General features: G+C 34.1%; 1 protein-coding gene across 3 annotated transcripts in view; it reads right to left on the reverse strand.

Annotated features, from left to right (window-relative positions):
* LOC113113737 (serine/threonine-protein phosphatase 2B catalytic subunit alpha isoform-like) overlaps nucleotides 1-18,835 on the reverse strand; it is a 42,017-nt gene that overhangs the window by 7,772 nt on the left and 15,410 nt on the right. For all 3 annotated transcript variants that reach the window (XM_026280182.1, XM_026280180.1, XM_026280181.1), the window contains exons 2-8: nucleotides 14,163-14,363; nucleotides 10,602-10,726; nucleotides 10,360-10,471; nucleotides 8,064-8,209; nucleotides 6,914-7,053; nucleotides 4,643-4,720; nucleotides 739-833 (exon numbers count right to left, since the gene is read on the reverse strand). In XM_026280182.1, coding sequence (XP_026135967.1) covers nucleotides 739-833; nucleotides 4,643-4,720; nucleotides 6,914-7,053; nucleotides 8,064-8,209; nucleotides 10,360-10,471; nucleotides 10,602-10,726; nucleotides 14,163-14,363 — 897 coding nt within the window. The remainder of the gene's footprint in view (nucleotides 1-738; nucleotides 834-4,642; nucleotides 4,721-6,913; nucleotides 7,054-8,063; nucleotides 8,210-10,359; nucleotides 10,472-10,601; nucleotides 10,727-14,162; nucleotides 14,364-18,835) is intronic.

Genomic DNA, 18,835 nt, shown 5'->3' on the forward strand with positions numbered 1-18,835 from the left:
TCTGTGTAATGATTGTTACACAGTGAAAACACAAAGCCTTGCAACCTTGAATTACATACAATGGCCACTGACATACTTGAGTGTTTATAAATGTTAAAAAACAGGTTTATTTAGGAGAGATTTATAAACAACTGTTATCTCTCTCTCTCTCTCTCTCTCTCTCTCTTTCTCTCTCTCTCTCTCTCTCTCTATATATATATATATATATATATATATAATTCCTAATTATATTATATCATACGCTATGGTGATATGACACAGAGGAGATAAAGTGATTATTTCTGTTTTCTTCGCATACAAAAAGTATTCTCCTCACTTCATAACGCTGCGGTTGAACCACTGATGGCAGATGGACTATTCTGACAACGCCTTTCATACTTTTTTGGACTTTGACAGTGTATTTTACTCGGCAGTTAATTGGACAGTCACAAGCCTCCCAGTTCTCATCCAAAATATTGTTCTTAAGACGAACAAAGCATTTACAGGTTTGGAACGACATGGAGGTAAGTGATTAATGACAAAATTTTGGGGTGGATTTTCCCTTTAAGGGCTGCTTAACAATAAATGATCTTGACTCACTGAACCTAGATCGAATTAGTGAGATTGTGTGAACTTAAATTGTCATTTATGAAACCGCTTTAGTCCCGACTGATTTCTTAGATAATTTCAAGTCAGGTTTTGGACTTTAATTCCCACTTTTCTTAGCATCTTTTATGAAATAGCCCCATGAATTCAGACCTTTGTTGTTGTAAACGTCCAGGTAGTTTGGAGCTGAGAAGATGGTGATGAGAGAAGGGAAACCTGTAGTCTGGCTCTTCCTGTACATACGGTAACTGAGAGAGTAAGAAAACAAAGAAGAGAAGGAACATAATTAGAGTATGGCAATCAGAATCACAACAAGAAATAAGTGAGGGAAAAATAATCTTCTTCCTCAGATTTTGCTAGACATTAAGTACTTATTTGTGGTGGACCCCGTTTAAAACCCCCAAAAGTTTTGTTTCTCAAAGCATAGTGTCATAATAATACATGATTGTTCGGAAGCCTTTATTCACTGTTTATTTTAAAGAACTTGGACTTTAATGTGCAAAGGTGTGCAATACAACAAACATAAAATGCTTTAAATTTGATTAAAGAACATTAATATTATTAGTCTGTGTAAAATGAATGTACTCATCTAACATGCTGTCTGTTGTTGCCTTCTGTTGTACTAAACAATTTTTTGACTGAAATTTTATCCTCATCCAAACCCCATTATACAGTCATACCTGTCATACACCCAGTTTAAATGGGTCATATGATGCGATTTTAATTTTTCCTTTCTCTTTGAAGTGTTACAAGCTCTTGGTGCATAAAGAATAACTGTAAAGTTGCAAAGATTAAAGTCTCAAATCCAAAGAGATATTCTTTATAAAAGTTAAGGCTCGTCCACGCTCCCCTTAAACGTCTCGTTTTAAAACGCCCCCACATCTCTACATCACTATGTGGGAAGATTTGCATAACTCCGCCCAAATGTTCACGCAAAGAAAGAAAGCATAACTTTTATCCTCGCTGTTGTGGAGTTTCATTGTGAAAGCGAAAATACTTTGTTTGGCCTTCCAAAAGAGGACACAATTAGAAATCAGTGGTTAAGTTGTATCCACAACACTGTTCCAGAACAGTTCAACCCAAATATTCAGATGTGTGCAGCGCATTTTATTGAAGACTGTTTCCTGATCCTGGGAGAGAATACTACATTGCCGGCTGTTCTGACTCACAGTCTGTAAGTATTTTTACATATGTAAAGGATTTGCCACTGATGATTTAAACACAAGTTTTGAGCAGTTCGTTCTATTCGAAAGTAAGTGCCCTGCAAAGTGGACACCACAGGGTATTCCGTCATGATTCCAGTTCGGAGCGAACGTATATGTTCAATTCAAAGTTCATTGAAGTATGTGAGACCTGAATTTAAATTGTATAATAATTTTTGAACCTTAAACCACATAAACACATTTCATTACACCAAATAATGTTCTTTTTAGCAACATCATATGACCCCTTTCTTCTTGGGAAGTCATGGCCTAGTGGTTAGAGAGTTTGAGGTAGAAGGAGGTTTATTTAGGCTGCTGTCTCTTTAAGACCTCATGCACTAATATAATATTCTATTACACATGGCTCTATGCTTAATTTTCTTTTTAGGAGTGCTTGTCCTCATAATTAACATTTTTTAGGAGAACCTTCTGATCAATAATCAAAAATTATGATCAAAAATTATCCTTTTTAATATGAGGTGACGTTTGACTCCTTAAAGTGACTTACAGGGGTATTTTCTTTTTACCTTTGTAAAGGCATAATTTTCATCTGTCAAATTCAAAAAATTATGTTTATAAGCTTCTTTTTTTATTTAAAACAATATAATAAGAACTAGAATTGGTAACAAATAAGTTACCAATCATATGATAGTATTAATAAAAAAATGATTTGTACTAAAGAGGGGCAGAAGAACACAAAAGTGGCTTGTAGGTACATCTTGAGACGTTTAATGAGGCTCAGAGGTGGCATGAGTGCAATTAAATTCATCCATTCATGTGGAGATTAATGTTTTAAATATAAAAGTTTGAATACAGAAATATTAAAGGGTTTAAATAACTGAAATTATACACTAAAAATTGAAACTAAATCCACCAGCAGGTAGAGGCAAATTAACTGATTTTATCACCGAATCATGCATTCAATTGATTCGTTGTAATGGCTGATACATTCAGGAATGAAGCAAGTGACTGTCTTTATGAATGGGTAATCATGAATCACTGACTGTTCAAAAATGCACTTTCCTTGAATGAATGAAACTCTGCTGTGTTTGCTTTTAGAGATGAGCAGTGGCTGAGCTGTTACTACAGGTGCATCTCAATAAATTAGAATGTCGTGGAAAATGTAATTTATTTCAGTAATTCAACTTAATTGTGAATCTTGTGTATTAAATAAATTCAATGAACACAGACTGAAGTAGATTAAGTCTTTGGTTCTTTTAATTGTGATTATTTTGGCTAACATTCAATAAAAACCCACCAATTCACGATCTCAACAAATTAGAATATGGGGACATGCCAATCAGCTAATCAACTCAAAACACCCACAAATAAACTTACTGAAATAAATTATCTTTTACACAATATTCTAATTTATTGAGATGCACCTGTATATTTAGAACTATTTTCGTTGAAGACAGAGCAAAATCAGGCAGTACTTGTTTATTGATCTGTTGTATTAAATCAATATCACATTTGCAAACTCCCTTGTTTGCAAAAGTTGTCACTCTCCTTATCGTGATCTGTGGGCGCACAAAAAAAAATGAGAGTGTGCAAGTGAGTTCTTAAGACTTAAAAGCACATGTAAATGATACATTTCGTCATCTGTCGTCCCGTTATAAACACGGAACCTGTGGGAATGAGTAGAATTGTTATTAACAGCCGCAATCACACGTAGAAATTCAAATTCTGCTCCGTGTTGTCTACACTACACTGTCACTAAGAAGCTGCAGCCATGGCGAGATGATTTTGGTGCAGGCAGAACAATCCACATGGAAATAACCTATATAAACATATGTTTTAATATAGGTTTTTAAAATATGTGACAATTTATAAAATTGGCAGTTTTCCTATATGATATGTACATGTACAACTGAAGAGCTGTCTTCTTCTTTTGAACTGAATCAGGAGAGCAGTAATACAGTATTGCGCTACAGCGCCACACTGGTCAAACCATATTATTGCAGGCTCTCACATTAGGTAGATACAAGATCAAACCACTACTCAAAAACATTTGCCGACAATTTGTTTTATCGTCGACGTGGTCAATAATGTCGACTTATCTTTTTTGCCCTAGTATATTTATACTAAAGTCAATATGTTACAGAGAGTCATGCGCTTTTACATCTCCCAATCTATTAACGGCGCAATAAACCGATTACACAATACTAGAATGCAAAACAAAAGCACCCTTAAACTTTGACTTAACACAAGGAAAACTTTAGATTTTCTTACCTGACTGGTACTTCTTGCTCTAACTGACACCATTATGTGGCATATATACGCATATATGCAGCATATATATGCATATAAACGGCACATAGGTTTCATATATGCGCATATATCCTCATATAGGTTCTTTCCATGTGGGTTAACAACAACAACAATACACTGCATGTTTCTTTTCCAATAATTTTTTCCAAATGACTCGTTGCAATTAACGGAAATCCACCATAGCGACGGATAACTTTAATCCCTGTGTACTGAATATTGTAGATGCATTACTGACATTTGTTTAGCTGTAGTTCACTATTGTGGAGTACTGTAGAGTATCTTTGCACATTCAAAGCTTCACTGACCGATAAGTGGGCATGGGGCTGAGGTGATGAATCACAGGAATCTCAGATCAATAAACAGTACTGTACTGTAATGTATGTGGATTATGGAGAATCAATGGCTCTATGCGTCTGTCTGTCTCGATCATCCATCAATACAAACTCCACCAGCCTGTCAATATACTGTACACATACTGCTTTTTTGTGGGTGTTTCATCAGGCATATCTGTAGGAGGTGAGGAAGGTGAAGAAAAAAGCCACATAGAAAGAGACAAGAGGTCAGAAGTGAAGTTGGTTTCTCACCCCGCATCCTGTGCCTCATGTGCCCTGATGACAGACAGTAAGTTGTTGGTCTGTAAAAACTCACACACTGCAGGATAGCTGTAAAAAAAAGAAAAAAGAAGATAAAACCAACATTAATGAGGCTTGATAAACACTATTTACAGTCCTTGACTAATAACACAACTCATTTGACTAAATAACTAGCTAAATACATACTTAGCCAGGCTAACAGACCATCTAAAACCAGCTAAGCCCAGCAAACCAACAAAGACTGCTTTTTCCAGCAGAATGTTAGTGTGTCATTACTAATAGTCCAGTTAGCACTTGTGATTTAGATCTAGCATATCTGTTGAAACCTCATTGCCAGTTCATTAGGTTTTATTTGATTACACAGCCTTCTGATATTTATGATAGAGGACTTCACCCGTTAGCGTGTTTATTATTGTCTTTCCGCTATCATCCACCAGGGGGGAGCAGTGATGAAAATGTGCAGCTTACAGTGAAATCAGCATCATTTTCTGCTCAAAATACCTGAAGGGTCTAACTGTGATACCAGTAAAGAGAAGAGCACTCAGACTCGGTGGTGTTTGATTGCATGTTGAAAAATAGTCCTGCATGTTATTTGTTAGTTTAACTTAGCAGTCTATTATTTTCTTATTTTATACTGATATATTAAATGTAAGAGACCTAAAGCGCATACAGACACACACACTCTGTGTTTCATTGATTTCAGAAGGTTTCATAAGAAGTGAAAACAATGAGGATTGTGGGTAATAATCTTCACCCCCATGGCTCTCATTCACATTCTGCACAATGTTATCTGTGGTATACCTCCTCTTTCACTCGCTCTTTTTCTGTGTATATTTTTAAGTAAGTCTGAATCTAAAAGTAATTTAAAAGTAAAAATACTATCTGTTTTTTATTTGATTCCTCTAGATTTGCTGTGACTCCTTGTAATTTAGCCAAAATATTAATATAAATGACTAAACAACAATAATAATAATTGTTATTAGTAGTATTATTCATATATAATAGTATTTTTAAATACTATTTTATAGTAAAAAATATAATAGGAATGTATTTCATATTTTGTTTAATATTTATTTCATTAACTATTTTTATATATATTTTTATTATTATTTAAAAAATAAACTAAAATAAGAAATACATACATTCTACATTATTACTAATTTATTGTAAAATATAACAGAAAAATAATAATATTATATGTAATAATATTATATACATATATATATATAGACTATTACACTGTAAAAAATATAAAGAAAAAACATAAGATTAAAGTAAAATATCTTAAATGAAATAAAGTGCAAAAACAATCATTTTACAGAAATTTTTATTAAAGGTTTTACAGGAAAAAAAATATTTTTATTTTTATTTTTACAGATTTTTCCTTGTTTCAATTAAGATATTTACTTTAATTTAACGTTTTTAATTTGGCAGCCTTAGCCGCCAGTCGTTTAACTTTTTTTTACGGGTCTTTTTTTTTTTAACAGTGTATATTATATACAAATGTATGTCCAAATGTCTTTATTTTCAAATGTTAAACCATTGTTCAGTCATCATGTGGAAAACTGCTTCTCCTTTGTTGGCTACAGGTTTAAAAATGCTTCTCATTACAAAATGTTTTACTACTTGTTTAATTAAATAGGAGCCTTTGTGATTTGATAATCGCACTAAGCCATATCACGATTTCAGTTTCATTTCGATTAATCGCTTGGCCCTCTTTTCTATCTTCTCTTCCTTTTGCTCCATCATTTCTGTCTTTATCTCAGGTTCTCACAATATCTCTGTATCTTCATATCTCAGCGGATCTGGCAGTAGTAGCCAGTTGTCATGGTAACGGCAGAGCGCAGATTCCCGTGGGATTGTGGGGATTCTGTGTTGTGCTGAGGTTGGTCACTGTTTGGACTGCTTTACCATTCCAGTTAAACTCGTGCAGCACTTCAGGCGCTGGACTTTCATCTGCACCTTTATTTGACTGTACAAACGGTCCCTGAGGAACATCGGTTTGCTCAGTGGTTGCTCGTTCATAGTGCAGAAGATTTACAATTTAAGATGGCTCTCCTAAAATTCCCAAGAGGTAATGTAAAGATGCGTAAATGACACTAAGAGTATAGCCTGATAAAATAAATGTAGATCATCAGAGTCATTGTTGAGAATGAGATTTCAGGTTACTGGGGTTTTCTGAGGAGAAATGTGAGAACAGGAGAGTCTCAGTTTGCTGTCTAGGAGAAATCCCTGAGATGCCGGAGGAGGCTGTGTGTTCACCTGTAGAAGTAGGAGCATCCGCGCACCGTGTTGTGGCCGAAGTAATCTTGATTCTTTTCATTGCCGAAGTCCTCCAGCGGGTCGGCCCAGAGTAGATCACACATGGGGCCAAATGCTGGCGGTTCCTTGAATCTGTCCAGCTGAGAGACAAACAGAGAGACAGTTTAGTATAAGTAGTATAAGAAATGTGCTCTGTTTCGAGAATCAATACTGCATAACAATGAGTGCATGTTTATTATTTTATTCTAAATGCAAAAGAGTGGCACTATATTAGTTAACAATTAAAATCTGAAAAAGTTTTTACATTAATACAGTGAGTCATATGCTCAGTGTCAACATCACTAAAATTCAATATTATTTAAATTTGTTAATAATAATACTAAGAAATTAAAAACATTATTAATATTTAACCATATTTTTCTGTATTATTATCTTATTTTACATCACAATATTGTTTTAATTTGTTAATACTACTTTTTTACTCCATTTACATTTATTTACATTCGCATTCCTTTTTTTGCATTAAAAATAAAAATATACTGTATAAAGTAACGAAGACAAGAATAATAATAATAATAATAATAATAATAATAATAATAATAATAATAATAATAATAAACAGTGTTATGTGCTGTGTTTGTGCACAGCCTGTTTATTGCTAAAGAGTTAGAGCTCAGTCTTAACACGTAAAACATTTGAAATAATCTAGGACTGCTTGTTAGGGAATTTCTGGGGAACAGGAACTGGATTAACCGTTCAAAAGTTTGGGGTGGGTAAGATTTTTAGTGGTTTAGTCTCTTATGCACCAAGGCTGCATTTCTATGCTAAAAAATACAGTAAAAAAAACAAATATTGATAAATAGTATTACAATTTAAGATAGCTTTTATTTTGTATTATATTTTAAAATGTAATTTATTCCTGTTATTCCTGTGAATTTTCAGAATCATTACTCCAGTCTTTAGTGTGACATGATCCTTAAGGAATTCAGAAATGGTTCTAACATGATGATTTACTACAAAATAAATTTTTTTATTTTTCTTGAAAACAGTCATGCTGCTTAATATTTTTGTGAAAACCATGACACATTTTTATTCTTTGAGTAGAAAGTTCAAAAGAACAAGCATAAAATATATACAAACTCACACTCACCCTCTTAATGTCATCTAATGTGTGTATCTCTGGAGACAGGCCGCCATGAACACACAAAAACTGCTGATTCATCAGAGCAGCCAGAGGCAGACAGTCAAACGCATCCATGCACGCGTCATACACCTGCTCCGAGTATTTGATTTTACCTGAAAGGAAGAGAGACAGAGATCACACACACCTGCACGGAACATCTGATTTCTCCCAAGAGACAGAGAGAGACAAACAAAGAGAGCGCAGAAGAGATACGGATGAGAAGTAATGTCATTCCAGAGCTCAGATATGAAGTGAGCTTCTTCTGAAGAGTTTATTTTCTCTGTATGAAACTAATTAGTACATTAAGCTCTTGCATTCATTTACACTTTCAGAGGACACTAAACCTGAGATGTGCGTGCGTGTGTGTGCATGTGTGAGAGACAGTCTGTGCTGTGTCAATCTCACTGCTCCAAATCTACCAATCTGTTCAGCCACATCACCACAGCACTCTGCATTTTCTCTCCAGCTCTCCCTCCGTCAAGTCAATCTCCTGAACTCCAAACTGAATGTCAGAATGAGAAAGAAAGGTGATTTAAGCAATTTTGAGCGTGGCATGGTTGTTGGTCTGAGTATTTCACAATCTGCTCAGTTACTGGGATTTTCACGCACAACCATTTCTAGGGTTTACAAAGAATGGTGTGAAAAATGAAAAACATCCAGTATGCGGCAGTCCTGTGGGCGAAAATGCCTTGTTGATGCTAGAGGTCAGAGGAGATTGGGCTGATTGATTCTAGTTGACAGAAGAGCAACTTTGACTGAAATAACCACTCGTTACAACCGAGGTATGCAGCAAAGCATTTGTGAAGCCACGACACGAACAACCTTGAGGCGGATGGGCTAAAACAGCAGAAGACCCCACCGGGTACCACTCATCTCCACTATAAATAGGAAAAAGAGGCTACAATTGGCACAAGCTCAGCAAAATTGGACAGTTGAAGACTGGAAAAATGTTGTCTGGTCTGATAAGGCTCGATTTCTGTTGAGACATTCAGATGGTAGAGTCAGAATTTGGTGTAAACAGAATAAGAACATGGATCCATCATGCCTTGTTGCCACTGTGTAGACTGGTGGTGGTGTAATGTTTTATTGGCACACTTTAGGCCCCTTAGTGCCAATTGGGCATCGTTTAAATGCCACGGCCTACCTGAGCATTGTTTCTGACCATGTCCATCCCTTTATGACCACCATGTACCCATCCTCTGATGACTACTTCCAGCAGGACAATGCACCATGTCACAAGGCTCGACTCATTTCAAATTGGTTTCTTGAACATGACAATGAGTTAACTGTCCTAAAATGGCCCCCACAGTTACCAAATCTCAACCCAATAGAGCATCTTTGGGATGTGGTGGAACGGGAGCTTCGTGCCCTGGATGTGCATCCCACAGATCTCCATCAACTGCAAGATGCTATCCTATCAATATGGGCCAACATCTCTAAAGAATGCTTTCAGCACCTTGTTGTATCAGTGCCACGTAGAATTAAGGCAGTTCTGAAGGCGAAAAGGGGGTCAAACACAGTATTAGTATGGTGTTCCTAATAATCCTTTAGGTGAGTGTATATATATATATCAGTATATATCATTAATTCAGCTGGACCTAATTCAAATTAATAATTTTAATATTCATTTTTTTTTATCATGCTAATGACACTTCAGACTCCATGTAGAGAGGAAGATAATTATTGAATAATGACTTTCAATCGCAAACATGATGATGAGTAAATAATGACAAATGTAATTTTTATTTTATTTTATAAAATAATACATTAATTGTTTTTTTTATGATTATTTTAAATGATACTTTATTAGCAGAAGTAGAAGTAGTAGTATTTAGTTTTATTTTAAACTAATTTTGGGTGTATGGTGTGTCCCAATTTAGAAAGCACAGTAAACATTTGTTTACAAGTTTGAGCATATTAATGTGTGTGTGTGTGTGTGTGTGTTTGTGTGTGTTCTGTCAGTCAGCAGATGGTAAAGGAGGGCACCCACTCCTCCTCACTCCCCTCATCAGGGAAATCACACTCACAGGCTCCCTGGGCCTAGCATTAACAGGCAAATTAATTTTCTGCTAATCATACTCCCTCTTTCTCTCACTGCATCTCTCTTTCAATCTGACAAGAGACTGCTCCAGAAAAGACCTCCATCAGAGGAGAGAGGAAGGGAAATGTTGTGTTTATAAGAACTGAATAGTTTCACACCTTAAATGTAAGTGTAGAGACACCATGAATGACAAGGAAGAGTTTTCCTCGTGTCAGTACTCACATTCTTGTTTGAAAGTGAAATATTCAGTCAAATGTCTACATTCATGGTTTCCCCGCAGCAGAAACAGCGTCTTTGGGTAGAGGATTTTCAGCGACCAGAGGTAAAGGACACACTGAAGAACAGAATACAGACAGAAAGAAAGATGCTTTCACAGAGCAAATCAAGATATTTAGACAGAGGTGGTGTGTCCTACAAACTAGGGTCCCTAAGCAGCGATGAAAAGAACCTTAGGATGTACTCACCTCAATACTGAAATACCCTCGGTCCACATAGTCCCCTAGAAACAGGTACCTCGTTGTCGCAGGAGACCCGCCAACCTCAAATAACTTCATCAGGTCGAAGAACTGCCCGTGAATATCCCCGCATACTGCAACAACACAAAAAAAGATTGCCAATAGCCGAAGGAAACAGTAGTGCTTGCAAAAGAGTAAAAGAATAGAGGTAGAATAGTAGGAAGAATTTAGCAGAATTGCTGTTTGTGACGGTTTAAAAAGAGAACGACTCTAATTGAGGCCTCTTAACTGTAGTTGAGTTTCCATTAAATAAACTAGAATAGAAACCTTACAAATATTTATTATTTTAGGATTAGATGTATTTATTAATTTATACAATTTTCTAATAATTTTAGCCCATTTAATCCCATTTTTTTCACAGACATGAAAATATCCAAATGATGTTTCATTAGTAACCCTTTGAAATAATCAGTAATTATTTTTTTTACATTTTGGAAAAGTGTGTGAAAAAGTGTGTTTTATGTTTTATGTGATAATGAGTGTACTGAAATAAAATATTTCTACAGTCATAAAAATGGTTAGATATCTTAACCCAGCTATTTTGAACTGTTTGATCACATTCTACGGTTACTGTTATGCATAAAATACTTATGCAACATTCGTATGAACACTAAGATAAAAAATATATATATATATATATATATATATATATATATATATATATATATATATATATATATATATATATATTTTTTTTTTTTTTTTTTTTTTACTTTTTTGTACTTTTTTTCTTTCTTTTTTGTAAACTATAACATATTATATTTATGTTATATATTATATATATATTTATATATTTATATAACATACTTATATTAATGCTTAGAGTATTACAACATGATTATTGTAAATTTTTTGTAACATTTGAATTTTTAATTTAGCGTTATATTTTGTCACTGAAACATTTTATTGTCATTTTCACTAGCAACTGCAATTAGATTAATATTGTATATCTAAGTTCACTGTTATCCCACTGGTCACTATTGTGACCATCAGCGTATTTACTCATTCTATAACCGCACTCAACAAAATGAAATATATTTGAATGCAAATATTTATATTAGACACCCTAAAGATCATGTGAACCAAACATCTTTGTCATATATTTATGTTAAGACACTTTACTAGCCTTTAGTTTTGGAGCTTTGATGCAGCCTTCATCTTCTCAAGGTACAAACAAGAAGTAAACTGCTCTGGTCATGTGATGATTTGCATTAATCACGTGAAACTGCACATATTTAATTGAGACCCTTTATTTTTTTTCATATTTGCAGGAAGTACACTTACACATGTGTCAGTAAGGTTTTTAGAGATTTATAAATGAAAACCTTTTTTACGGTCACAGTGGGATTAATAGGGTTTTAAACACAAACGTATATTAAATAAATAAATAATATCTGATTGTTATACAGTTATTTGCCACACAATAAGTATTTGAGCTTACATTTTCAGTGACGAACATGTAAACATATATTTTGGAGAAATTATATATATATTTTTTTAATAATTAAACCTCATTTTTAGAACACAAGTACATATTAGAACATCAAAATGCCTCTTGCGATTATTCTGTGATATACAAAGTCTGGTTGTTTTGTCACCATTGTAAGATCTTGTATAGCTGATCACCATCCTGACAGAAATGTGTGTATTTGAGAAAAAGAGTAAGCGACTGAAGAGTCGTTTTAGATTTAATGAAGACGTCTAATTGGAACTATTCACATGTGAGTGTGTGTTCCCAATGGGAGGTCAAAGGGTGAAAGGCCATGAGGTCTGAACGACTGAAAGCACACATAGCTAACAATCTCTCTCTGTAATGGGTTCCAGGGAATTAAATCAGTTAATGTTTAATGACTCCTGTGTGTGAAATTCACCAGGCCACCAGCTGATGAGGGTTCAGAAATGCATGCTGGGACAGAGGGAGGAGTTCGGTCTCAGGTGTGAGGACAGCGAGAGCAGGGAAATGTGCTCGTTCCTGCTAAATGATGGTATCTTCATTCTGCGTCAGACCTGCTGTCTATGTTAAACAACGCTTTGACTCATGGGAAATTAAGTTCAGGAGGAGCAGTTCATTATCTGACCTCTCCTAACAATGTCATTTATTCCATAACGTCTTCTCAGCCTGTCTTTTCAAAAGTTTTCTACTTTATTAGGGTAAAAAAAAAAAAAAAATGAGTATGCAGTGTAATTGCATAAATACATGCACATGCATATCTTAAACTCCCTGTCTCTAGAGATATATTTCATATTCATATTATGTATATTTATGTATTTGTGTATGTATCTTTTTATAATCTGACACATGTCTAAATTGAATCACAAAATACAAAATGTCTCTTATTTTTCTCTAGAACATGAATATAATAAATCCTTTTGTTCAAGATTATGGGTATATAAAGGTAAATATTCAGCAATGTTCATTTCTGTTGTCATAAATAAAAAAACATATGACACGATGCTGTTTGAAAATTTGAGGTTGGGAAGAATTTTGAATGTTTTTTGAAAGAAGTATCTTATGCTCACCAAGGCTGCATTTATGTGATTGAAAATACAGTAAAAACAGTAATATTGTGAAATATTATTACAATTTAAATTATTCGTTTTATATTTAAATATATATAAAAATGTCATTTATTCTTGTGATGCAAAGCTGAATTTTCAGCATCATTACTCCAGTCTTCACTGCCACATGATCCTTCAGAAATCATTTTAATATGCTGATTTTCTGCTCAAGAACCATTTTTATTATCAATGTTAAAAACAGATTCATTAAAGAAATTCAAAAGAACAGCATTTATTTAACATACAAATCTTTTGTATCATTATAAATATATTTACTTAAATATTTCTTAAAATTGCACCAACCTAGTGCAACTGTAAACTTTACATTAAATATTGCATATATTAATATTTTCAGTAATTAATCAAATGTGTATATTAAATTCAACATTTTATTTCAAGGACCTCTGCCGAATTTTCACAGAGTGCAACACAATGCATTCTGGGATTATCAGCTCAGTAGATTTTGCAATAGAGCTAACAGAGCAGTGAATATAATCAAATAACATCAAATAATTATACATGGATGCCTTATTTTGGACAATTTTAATGCAGTGTCGCACATATTCTTTGTGAAGGCTATCCCTGAATGCATTGTCTTTAGCTCAGAGTAAATACAAGATGGCTTTTTATATTTAATTTAATAATGACAAATAAAAATGTACTATTACACTGTGTTCTTATGCATGCAATATTTTATTGCAATTAGAATAACAAGTTGCAAGCTTAGCGTCATGCTCACATCAAACTCTAGGCCTATTGTAATCTATTACGAGTGGAGTCTCCTGTGTGGAGAGCTATTTGTATGATGCATTGATTGTAGTGATCCAAATATGTCACTTGTGAGTTTACATCTCACTTAGGATGTAATACCCATATTAAGCTGTGTTTGGGAACAATAACTGTTTCTGTTTGTGTCTATTGATTCTTGTCAGAGATGTCTATATCAGTAACCTGTGACAGGGGCCTCTATGTCCAGCATGGTCTTCTCCTGGCGGAGGATGGCGGCCCCCTCGTTGATGATGCGCAGAGCGACGGGCTCCTCCACGCGGCCCTCTTTAGTGAGGTGAGCCTTCAGCAGGTCCACACGTGGTTTCCCCTCGCAGTCGAACACCTCTCGCATGCTTAACCTGTGGCTCAGCGGAAATGGCACCGCTGCAGAGAGAGTAAGAGAAGGACAGAGAAAAGAACTGAGTTCAAGATAACCAAAAGGGAACCCGATTACAGAATAAATAAATAAAATATCCATTGTACAGTGACACATCCAGAATGCTGAGTGAAGCTAGAACACATAAAACATACACAATGAAAAACCTCCAGATGACTTTGTGAGGAACATGAGGATGAGAGACCAGACTGACTATACTGTTTAAATCTCAGTAATATCCACCAATCTGCAAAATATTATTGATAAAACATATTCTACTATTGATTCTAATTGACAAAGGAAACAAAACAAGTAAAAAAATCCAATATAATTCCAACAAAGGAAGGATCGAATCATAAAATCTGGGCATACTGAGACACGCATACCAGTAAAAGTTACTGTACTGATTACACATTAAAACACACACTGACCAAAATATCTATACGGATTACTTATACATTGGGAAAATAAATGGTGTAGAATTTACTTTTGAAACTCAATTAATAATTGAAACAAATAATTACAAAGAAATGGCAAGTAACAAAATGAATGGAACATGAAATTGAAGTAGAATGATTCAAATAGTATTTTCTTTTAAAACAAAGCATTAATCTTTATTTAAAATTTTGAAAAATACTTTTTAGAGCACTGTAAGTAAAAAAAAACGTGTAGTAAACTACCCAAGCTGTTACTATAACAGTACATTTTTAAGTAATATTTTAAGGCAGCAGTAGAAACAGCACTTTTTTTTTACACTGAGCATATGTTTTAACAGTCTAATTCAACTGGGATTTTACCATAAAAGACACTTACTTCAAACAAATTTGCTCAGAAACAAATCCAAACATACATATAATGATTTTATGCATTTATTTACAAATATTTTTTTAATAGACTTGGAAAAACTCCTCTAAGTAAATCTCCTCTCATCTCTCAAATTTTACTCCTCAGACAGAAATCAGATGAAATCAGATCATATTATCTCATGTTTGTTTCCTCCAGAGTTTCAAAAGAGAACTCAACAATGTCTCAAAATTTGCTCAGATATGCTGCAATGCAAGACAAGACATAGATCTTCAAGATTTTAAAAAAAGAAACAAAATTGTTTAGGGAAATACTGTATATTTTAGGAAAGTATGTAATAAATACTTTCTAAAACCGCACACAAACTCTAGAGTTTGATGATTAAAAAGAGAGAAAAGGTCAGGACAGGCAAGTAATCCCAGTAAAACAACAGTGATATTGGTTTATTATAATTTCAGCATTACATAACATGCTGGAAATGATGATGAAATGGGAAAAAATAGATACACCGAGAAAAAGACAAAAAAGTCTGTAAAAAGGTGAAATGAGAGCAAAACTGTGGCAAAGTGTTACCGGGCAACAGCAGCCAGAGGTTGGCATGCCACCAGTGAAGCGTATCACACACACACACTGAGTCATAGCAGCCCACATGCTAACCCATTTCCACATCCAAAAAATGTGTTTTTAGAAACTTAATTTCAGTCAGATAACATTTACATATTTCAGAAACAAAGGAATGGAGTCACTTCCATGATGCAGAACATCAGATCATACACAGAGAAAAGTTGTATTGCCCAAAAGTTTCTCTTTTGCTGCTCGGATGACTTAATTGAGTTCTCAAGCATGTTAAATTGTCAACTTTGTTTTAGGGGATTCTTAAATTCCTTGCAAGCAATAAAACGAGACTCAAATGAGACAGAGAAACACTGACAGAGAAAATATAGAGCTATAAAAACCAATGGAAATAGGTGAATTTGTTGAGAAAGTTTGAGTTCATATTTAAATATCTGACTACTGATTGTAGCAATGTCTCAATGAGTTAAGATTTATATCTGAACTGAAGCATTTTACATGAAATTCATCTAAGACCCATTAAGTTATAAAGGTGATATATATTGTGCAAATCTGACTTTTTCCATGTTTAAATGCTATATAAGTGGGTCCTTAGTGCATTTACCAGGAATTGTGAAAAAGAACAACCTAGTAAATTTGTGGTGATCCTTTCTCCGTAAGCTTGTGAAAAAACAAGTACGCGTGCTTCAGATGTGTGCACTCAGAAAACCGTATATCAGAAGTTTCAACTAATATGGTTTAAAATGCATTTCAGCATGGCAGACATGATAATCAGAACCAAACAGATGTTTTATGTCAGAGTATCTGAGGTAAGAGCTGTAAAGACAGCCCTACTCTAGAAAAAGGGGTGGGGAGCAGCAGCTCATTTGCATTTAAAGAGACATGCACAAAAACAGTGTGTTTCTGCTTCCACTCAAAACAGGCATTTTTAAAAATGATATAATAAATTTAATAATAGATTTGTGAGGTATTTTGAGCTGAAACTGAAAACTAAAAAAGGGGCATATTAGGTCTCCTTTAAGTACTATGAAAGGGCAACCTTTGAGTATGACTTTCTCTGAGTTCGCATCTGAGCCTGATTCTGCTCAAATATTAGCATAGTCTGAGAAACAGTTAAGATGTCTTCTAAAACCCTCAGAGGAGATATTAGGGTCTTTTACTCAGAAGAAACTGAGAAGCAGGAAAGTCTGCATCTCTCCAGTCTAGGAGAAACACTTGAGATATCAAAGAGATGTCATGTGTGATTTTTCTTTCCTGCTGATAAGAACACTATGGCATTTTACTAGGCTCAGTTTGTTAGGACAAGCTCTACAGTGAATGTGTGCGTGTCTTTATTTAGCAGTTTGGGTATATTATTGAAGTGCAGTATGCTGCAAAGATAACTTACATAACACTGACTCCTCAGGCAAATGCACTGAACTCACACACAAACACACACTGCCAACTTCACAAACATTCACTTGCACATAATAAATGCACACTCACACACACATGCTCACGAAAAAAGAAATATGCATGACTCGTGCAAAGCCAGACATGTGCATGCAATTATTTTGTGCATGCATTTGCACATATTTTTCAAAAAGACTCGAAAATAGGAAAATAAAAAGACCTCAGTAATCTCTCGTTTCCTTTAAAGATTCAAGAGATCTCAACAATGTCTCAAACTTATTGCAGACCCTAAAGTCTGCAATCAAAGGAGATTCAATATCAACTCGCATGATGTTTCTCTTCAAATTCTGCTGCTATTCTCAATAATTTAAACCCAGTAATCTTACCCCAAGCCAATTGTCCTATTTGTGTTGATTTTGATTTTTTACAGAAAAAACATCTTAAAACTTGAAAGAAATTATCATATGAGATTAAGTGATCTCTGAGCAATAACCTTTTTCTTTTGGTTACCTAAAACACTAGCGAAAACAAACACACAATTTTACAGTACAGATATTTGCATATGTTCCTTCTGAATAAGCACATACTGTATGCTGTCCTCTTTCTGAACATGAGCATAATTATTATTCTCGTACACAGTCATAGAGCGACGGGCTTCACACACCCTCTCATGTCAATAAACACACGTGTGGTGCTTCTTTTCACAGGCATTTAAATGTAAATAAACATGTTGGATTATGAACCACAACAATGAATTGAAACTCCATGAATCATTAATCAGAGAGCGGAACGAACCCGCACAAAACAATGTGAGCTAAATATAAACATGAGTGTTGCAGAAATACAGCACAAGCCTAAAAAATAAACACACGAGTATACCTGACATGTGTCTATGAACCTGTCACTATGTATAGAATTAACATTTGTGATACACTTTTTATTTAAAATCAAAACACACATTTTATATCAACCACTTTAAAAGCTGAATTTAGTGCTGTTTTGGCATCACATCATTATAATGTATAGAATTAAAATGACTTAATTCTATTAATGACTATTAATCCATTAACGATTTTAAGTATTAACTTTAGCATTTTAAATTTGAATTAAAAGCTGGACAATAAATTATAAATAGATTATATTAAAATTCTTTATTATAATATTTAACACAGTTTAAAGTCAACCATATTAAATGCTGAATTTAGTCAAATCCAAACATCCTAATGTGCAGAATATAAAACGTAAATTCTTTTTAAACGTTTAAAAATATATAAAGTTGGACTTTAAGGTTATACACTTTCACTATTATTGTTTTTAGCAGTTTATTGTAAAAAGTTCTGAAATTAAAAAAAAATTATAAAAATCTAATATTCCAACTAGTGGAAAACTAGTCAAAAAAGTTATATAAAGATAAACCAAGCAAAACAATTAGTAAAAAAAATAATTAATTATAAAATTATTATAAAAGTAAGCAAAACACTGCCTAAAATATGAAACATATTTCATGTCAGCTATACCACATACACAAGTTTTGCATATTTTGATCAGCAATGCCAATACGGAGCTGCCATCTGCTCTGTGTCAACAGTGGTGTTGACCTTTTGACCTCTGGCATGGAAATGTAATATCAGCATTTCATGAATACTCGCTGCGCTTTTTTTTCTTCTTCTCTCTGTCGAACTTCCTTAGCCCTTTCACAGCCTGTACGCTT

This window comes from Carassius auratus, chromosome 14, assembly GCF_003368295.1.
Source record: "Carassius auratus strain Wakin chromosome 14, ASM336829v1, whole genome shotgun sequence".
Lineage (NCBI taxonomy): Eukaryota > Metazoa > Chordata > Actinopteri > Cypriniformes > Cyprinidae > Carassius > Carassius auratus.